The 7,575-nt window shown below is 53.7% G+C and overlaps 1 protein-coding gene across 1 annotated transcript; it reads right to left on the bottom strand.

Annotated features, from left to right (window-relative positions):
• Window positions 1–1,627: 1,627 nt before the first annotated feature.
• On the bottom strand, window positions 1,628–6,564 carry LOC311619272 (keratin, type II cuticular Hb1; the record flags this gene model as incomplete). The annotated part of the gene is made up of 9 exons (XM_084877469.1): window positions 1,628–1,890; window positions 2,152–2,183; window positions 2,384–2,604; window positions 2,862–2,987; window positions 3,248–3,412; window positions 3,625–3,720; window positions 4,483–4,543; window positions 5,280–5,488; window positions 6,196–6,564. The coding sequence occupies 9 exons, from the start codon at window positions 6,562–6,564 to the stop codon at window positions 1,628–1,630; spliced, it is 1,542 nt and encodes a 513-aa protein (XP_084733595.1).
• Between the last annotated feature and the right edge of the window lie 1,011 nt (window positions 6,565–7,575).

Here is a 7,575-nt window from a genome sequence, read left to right as displayed (position 1 = left end):
CTTAGAAGAGCCTTTGGCTTCTGGTCTGTCAATACATATTCATAATTATTTCTGCTGCCCTGAGGGCTGGGGGTTAACATCTCTGCTATAGTTTTCTGGGCCTGGGTCTGGGACTGGAAAGTTAGATCCGCTCTGTTGTATAGATGGATGTTTAGGGACTCGCCTTGGTCAAGGAGCCATCTCCCAACTCCTGCCACCTCTTACAAGACCCTCATCAGTGTCAGAGTTGGGGCGTAAAGGGGGGACATTTCCCTGAAGAAGGAACTCAATGACTTTGGAAGACATGAATAGTTCTCACTCTACTTGCAATCTCTGATCACAGATATAAGTGTAAAAAGTGTACATAGGGGTTGGTCATGACCCAGATCCCTGGAGGGGTGTCTACATTTTGCAAGAAAATAATACTAATGATAAACATTGTCATTTATTTGTGCCAGGCACTAAGCGACAAACACACACACACACACACACACACACACACACACACACACAGAGTTCCTCAATCCTCCCATCAGCCCTGACTAGAGATGTGGAAATTGAAGCTCAGAGAGGGTAAGTAAATTGTTCAAGGTCACTCAGTGAACAGAGCGCAGGCCGTCTGGCCCCAGAGTGTGTGTGCTCACCTCTCTGCCACATCATCTTCGTATTAGGTGCTGTTTGTGAGGTAATTTACCAGTGATGGCAGGTCTCCAAGCCTCAAAGGGCTCTATTTTTAAAGAAGTCGCAATATCAAAGGCTTTTTGAGAGTTTAAATTATGTCCGTGTTCTTTAAAAAATTCTAATAAATTACTCAGCCCTGAGTCGTCCCTACCACAACAACAATAGTGGTTTCCTTAAGCTTTGAGTGACTGGAGAGTCTAATGTTCATTATCCACCAGCTTCTAGGAGTGCATGGGGATGTTTTCTGTGGTTTGGTGACATGAGCTCTAGAGATGCACACAGTCTCAAACCCCAGCTGTACCATTGACCTCAGTATGGGGCCCCATTACCAAGCGTCTCGGAGCTCTGGCTTCTTCATATGCCAGATACATCATAAAAAGTGATGTGGATGAAATCAACAAGGTGGTGTGAATAAGACTGCAGTGTGTGTGGGCCCAGCTCAAGATTGGCTAAATCTCAGACTGTTGTGAGCCCAGGGACAGAAGATGATATTGGAGACCCCAGAGTAGGCCTTTTCTGCTCCATGGGACTTTCGGGTCCCTCCCAAACTCCAACCTTCGAGGATAACAGAGGTGAACATAAGATCCAGGGTTGGCTACATTGATTTATTGGAAACACAGATCAAGATGGAGAGGAACAAGGGAAGAGGCTGGGGGACCCTGGCCACTGGCCCCATGGCAGCCCGGGAGAGGGTCCTGGTTCTGGTCCTTCCTGCCCTGGAACCCCCTTCCTGTGGGCAGCAAGGGGACTTTTTTTCTGGGGTAGCCTTTCCCAGGGAGGAATGGGGTGTGGTGGGATGGGGTGGTTGGGTGGGGGCAGAGCGTAGGAAGAGGTAATCACGGAAGAGTCTAGGAGCAGGACGGACCTTTCAAAGTGTGGGAGAAGTAACCCAGCGCTTGCTCCCCCAGGGCTGGACCAGGTCCTGCTGGGCAAGGAGAGGTGCTGGTCGGGGCTTGAGCTGGGGCACCTAGCACTTGCGGCAGCTGCTGACACAGGAGCCTACGCCGCAGGAGCTGATGCCGCAGGAGCCCACTCCCCCAGTGCCCAGTCCACACGATGTGATGGAATTGCAGGGGCCGCAGGGCGCGCAGGGGCCACAGGGGGCACACATCCCGGTGCTCACGGCCAGGTTCCCGCTGCAGGGGGCGTTGCAGGCGCTGCCTGTCACGGGCCTAGAGCCCGACACACAGAGGTCCCCACAGACGACTCCACCCCGGGAGCTGCTGACACCTGTGGACCCCAAAGCCTGAGTCAAAATTCTGATGGCTAGTTATCCCATCCCAAGGATGCCCCTCCCCAAGTATCTCTACTTGACAGCTCCAGGTCCACCCAGGCCACAGCTGTGGTCTTTCCTGTTCTCTGACCCCAAACCCCTTCTGTTAGAATGCCAGCCCTTTTATATTTAGCTCCCCGTGAAATCCCTCCTTCCAGACTCTGCCATCCTTTACAGCAAGAGAGTAAATCTACCCACACAGGGCCCCTGTTACTTACAAACATTCACGGCCCCAACGCCTTCACACAGCCTGAGAGAAAGAAGAAACAGAGTAGGATTAGTGACTTGGCCAGAGTAGCAGACAGAGCTCCATAAATTTGGGGGGTTGGGTCCACAAGTAAAGAGCCGTCCCAAATTGACCACTACCCCAAAGTGATCAATGACAGGCTTATCCCAGACTCTTGGCCCTTTATGGGGTGGAAATGGCAGCTTAGCCAGTTAGGGTCTCACCTCTGCTCCTCGCCCTCCAGCAGGCGCCTGTAGGTGGCAATCTCGATGTCCAGGCCCAGCTTGGAGTTCATCACCTCCTGGTACTCCTTGAGCAGGCAGGCCATGTCCTGCTTGGCCTTCTGCAGGGCGGCCTCCAGCTCGGCCAGCTTGCAGCGGGCATCGCTGATGGCCGTCTCGCCCTGCTCCTCAGACTGCTTCACTGCCACCTCCAGCTTGGTGTTCTGGGGGCCAGAAGAGGACAAGGCAGGTTATGGACCCAAGTCTCTCTGTCAATTTCCTGTATGTGTCCAGTCACTCACACCCAGCTGGGAACACTCCCAAAATAGGCCCCTCACCTCCATGGCCTGGGTCTCCCTGGTAATCACACCCAGGACGCTTGTCATGCAAATGGGGAATGAGTGGTGGAGTCCCCATGGCCTGTGGAAGCCAGGTCAGGCCCTCGGCCTCTCTGGTGGTCTAGGGTGCACATGCTCTGTACCTGGCACTTGGCGTTCTCCACCTCGGCGGTCAGCCTCTGGATCATGCGGTTCAGCTCGTTGATCTCCTCCTTGGTGCGGCGCAGGGTCTCCCCATGACGGATCACGGTGGCCTTCATCTCCTCGCACTGGGGGAAAGCAGAGATTCAGGACGGGACCTGCCACCCATTCAGGTCATCACAAATAAGAGTGCAGGCTGTACAGTGCTCAGCCCGAGCAACCACCCATGGCAGCCCTGCCCTGCCCCCTCACCCTGAGAGCTGTCTGGCTTCTGTTACCATCTGTAGGGTCAGAATCTCCAGACAAAAGCAGCCTTTTCTAATATATATTAATAGCTCACATCCCTCCCACAGCCATGTCTAGGAGGCAGGTGTCCTGTGCCACTCACCTTGCTGCGGTACCAGGACTCCGCCTCGGCCCGGCTGCGGCTGGCGATGTCGTCATACTGAGCCTTGATCTCGGCAATGACACAGTCCATGTTCAGGTCCCGGCTGTTGTCCATCTTGACGACAACTGAGGTGTCTGAGATGTGGGCATGGAGGACACGGATCTCCTGTGGGTATGGGAGGAAGAAGGATAATGTGAATGCCACAGCCTCACCCAATCTTGGCATCTACTCAATCTTCTCAGCCCTCCCTGGTCTCCAGTCCTCACCCCCTCATGGATGGCAGACTGATATCCAAATCCCTGTCCACCTTATGTTCCAGGCCAAAGCTCATCCTCCAGGCGGGCGGCCAGTTTCTTGCCTGGACCACAAGCCCTCACCTCCTCATACAGCCGCCGCAGGAAGTCAATCTCCTCGGTCAGGGCCTCTGCGTTGGCCTCCAGGTCTGACTTGCGGAGGTAGGCGCAGTCCACCTCCTGGAAAGGTGGGCAGTCATTCAGCTCAGAACCCTGGTGATTGTCACTCCAATGCCCTCTTCTAATCCATTCATGGAGGCTGGGTGGCGGGGGAAGGATTCCCAGGGTTCCCATTCCCATCCCATCTCCATACTTTCTGAACTTCCTGGGATGGGCCTCACAACCTTCTCCCCTTCTGAGAACAAACCCTTTCTGTCTTGGAGATTAGTCATCATCCTTTCCCACTCCCACCTGAGGCAGCTTAACCTCCCATTTCTCCTTTTTTATTCATTCTGTTACAGGACCCTTCCCAGACTGACTCCTCACTCAGACATCTTGGCCCCTCCATCTCTCCCAACAATCCTCCCAGACTCCACCTGGACACTCCTGGTTCTTGTTCGATCTTTCCTCACATTCTGGGTCTCTGCCATCCTTTTATTCAGACATCCCACCCCTCTAGACAGGAAATTGTCCCTCAATGGAGACTGAAGATGCCAGGCTCTATGGGACCCAAGCCCCAGACCACACTTCCAAAGCCAAGCGGGACATCCAGAGTCAACCCGGCCATCCTCATGCCCCAGGACACAGTGGATATTCCAAGGGTATTGACCATTGTCTAAGCTCTGGATGTGCCTTCCATGACCCTATCTCTGGGAATTCCCCAGGTGATTTGACAAGGTCACTGCACCCCACACTGAAGTTGAGACCTTCAGGGTCTCCCCAGGAAGAGTTTGTCATTCCAGGATCCCTCATGTCTGTGCTCCCCAATACCATATGACTCACCTTCTTCAGAGCCACAAAATCATTCTCAGCTGTTGCTCTCAGAGAAACTTCCTCCTCATACCTGAGGCAGAAGAGGCAGAGAGGGAGGTCATGGAAGGGCAAATCTTCCATGAACCCCTCCCACTTCTCACCAGGGCAGGGGCCAATGTTAGGGACCTCCCATCACAGCCGGACCCTCTGGCAGCCCTGTTAGGTCCTCGTGGTTGGATTTGGAATGTCTCCACCTTGAATTTAGGGGTCCCTGGGACTAATCTTCTGGGACCTCATAGCTGCTCTGAGGTCACCTCAGGAGACAAATAAGGCCTCAGCACCAGCCCATGCTGGCAGTGACCAGCATCCCCTCTGGGGCACAGCAGCCCAGCCACCCCTCAGCTGAGGGTGCATCCTCACCCAGGTGTGGGTCTATCAGTCCAGAGGCCATCAGCACTCAGAGCCCTGAGCTGTGGGACACCCAGAGCCCAGGACATGTAGGGCTCATATCCAATCACTGGGCATGTGCTATAGGTGGGAGGTCAGGAGGAGAAGGCCTGGAAGATGCCAGAAGCCTTCTCCCCACAGAGCACAGGCAACAGCTGCTGGGTGGTCAGACTCTAAGAAAAGAAGGCTAAAGCAGGGGAGCGATGTTCTGGGGGACAGGCATGCAGGCAACAATTGCACAGGTGAAAAGGTCCTACTACATCCTACCACCCTGGCCTGCATGGCTGCTCACTCTGCTTGGAAATTCTTCTCCTGTCTAATCCAATGGCCTTTAACCTAAGTCCTCCCCTGTGTCCAATGTCAAACCCAGTCACACTCACTTCTTCTTGTAGCCCTCCATCACCTCCTGCACGTGGTTGAGCTCAGAGGCCAGCCTCCCGCTGTCAGCCTCCACACACTCGGCCTCCCGCCTCAGTGTCTCGACGTAGCCCTCAAACAGGGGCTCCAGGTTGCTCTCGCAGCACTTGCGGTTCTGGTAGTACTGCCACTTGGTCTCCAGCAGCTTGTTCTGCTGCTCCAGGAAGCGCACCTGCCATTCGGGGCGGGAGAAGCTGTGAGATGGCTCTTGATACCCCCAAACCAATTTGGAGCCCTGCTTTATGTAAACCCACAAAGTTGGAGTTCAGCAGAGCTTAGATACAGTTGAACATTGAGAGACAAGGCAACTTTTGTTTTAACTATTACCTATATCTGGATTTTCCATTTTAGGGTTGGGACCCAGGCTATGGGAAAGGTCAGCTCCTGCTCTGAGGTGAATAGTTTTCGGTTCTGATGAGTCTAGGTGGCATGTAGTCAGGAGCTGAGTGTATTGCTCTTGAGTTCCTGTTCCGTGGCTAGTCTGAGTCGTGAGCATGAGGAGATTTTAGGAAAGGTGTGATCAAGGACACCTTTCACAAGGAGGTCCCTGTGGCCCAGCTCCTACTTCTTATGCACGTTTCTTGTGTCTTGTGTGCATGTAGGGCTTCCTTCCTCTGACACAGTTCCAAGCCTTGCCCTTGGATTCCCTGCCTGCCTGGACAGAGGTTGTATACATGTAATAACAGTGTTATCAAACCAGGAGTCTCTGCTCCTCTATATGCATCTCTCCATTTCTCTGTGTCTGTCTGTGCCCTGGATGTGGTCCATCTCCTCTGTCAGACTGAGAGCTCACCTGGACCACATCCCTCCGCCATGACTCCTTTCAGCGCCCAGCCCAGCCACTGAAGGTCCAGAAAAGGGCAGGTCAAGGTCACCCACCTTGTCGATGAAGGCAGCGAACCTGCTGTTGAGACACTTGATCTGCTCCTTCTCCTCATGCTTGACACACTGCGCGTTGGGATCGATCTCCAGGTTGAGGGGCGTGAGGAGGCTCTCATTGACGGACACGGTGGTGATGCAGGGCGGGCTGGGTCCGCACACGCCACCTGAGCGGTATCCAAAGCTGCGTCCGCAGGAGCCAGAGCGGAAGGCTCCGCAGACGCTTTGGCTGCCAAAGCCCCCTGTGAGGCCGCGGTAGCAGGAGACCCCGCGGTAGGGGGCGGCGGTGATGCAGCAGCGGCCGGGCCGGGGCCCGCAGGCGGAGGCGCAGCTGAAGGACTGGCCGCAGAATCCTGATCCACACGTCATGGTGCTTCTGGAGGTTGGGCGGTGGAATAGAGGATGTGAGGTCTGGAGTCTTGGTGGAAACTCCAATGTGCTCCTCCAGGTGCCTCAGTCCTATTTATGGCCCAATGGGAAGGGGCTTGGCTATGCAGATGGAGTTGGGGCAATTTATGCTTTATGGGCTTGGGCGGTTAGCTGGGTTCACCCCTCTCCAGAATGTGCTTTAATGGTGGAGTGGCCCGCACCCTCTTCTGCATAAAGGATGCCAATCTCCGGGCCTTAGGGAGACTCAGCATGTTTCATCTTCAAAGTGCCTGGCCTGCTGGGCATGCACTCATCTGAGTGTGCTGGGGAGAGAAGGGCAGGGCAGGGCAGGGGAGGGGAAGGATGGCAGGAACTCCCAGGGGAAGGGGAGGAGAAGGGAGGACAGATGCTGGGAGAAGCTAGAAGGGCCTGTGTGTGTTGGAGAGTGAGTAGGGAGGAGGCACAGGAAAGACGGAGGTGTAAGTGTCCATTCCAGGAGGGGACAAGGTGCCACTGAAACACGAATGTGGATGTTCCCCCCCACCCAGGGCATTCAGTGGGGTACTGAAACACTTCTGGTCTTTTCTTCCACGGCAGCAGCTACTGCATTATTAGAGATTCGTATGATGTCCTTTTCAGCTTTTATTATTCAAATTTCCAAACATATAGAAATGTTGCCAAAACTGGTTTGGCTCAGTGGAAAGAGTGTCGGTCTGCGGACTGAAAGTTCCCAGGTTCGATTCCGGTCAAGGGCATGTACGTTGGTTGCAGGCACATCTCCAGTAGGAGGTGTGCAAGAGGCAGCTGATCGATGTTTCTCTCTCATCGATGTTTCTAGCTTTCTATTCCTCTCTCTTCCTCTCTGTAAAAACTCAATAAAATATATTAAAAAAAAGAAGAAGAAATGTTGAGAGACTATATGACAAACATCCTGAGGTGTTTCACCTATATTCTAAGATTAGATAGATGTTAACTTTGTGCCATATTTCTTTTCACATTGGCCCAATTATT

Source organism: Pipistrellus hanaki (genome assembly GCF_964339955.1).
Source record: "Pipistrellus hanaki genome assembly, chromosome: 3".
NCBI classification, from domain to species: domain Eukaryota; kingdom Metazoa; phylum Chordata; class Mammalia; order Chiroptera; family Vespertilionidae; genus Pipistrellus; species Pipistrellus hanaki.
The sequence above is the reverse complement of the archived record's forward strand: the minus strand, read 5'-3'. Positions and strand labels throughout refer to the sequence as shown.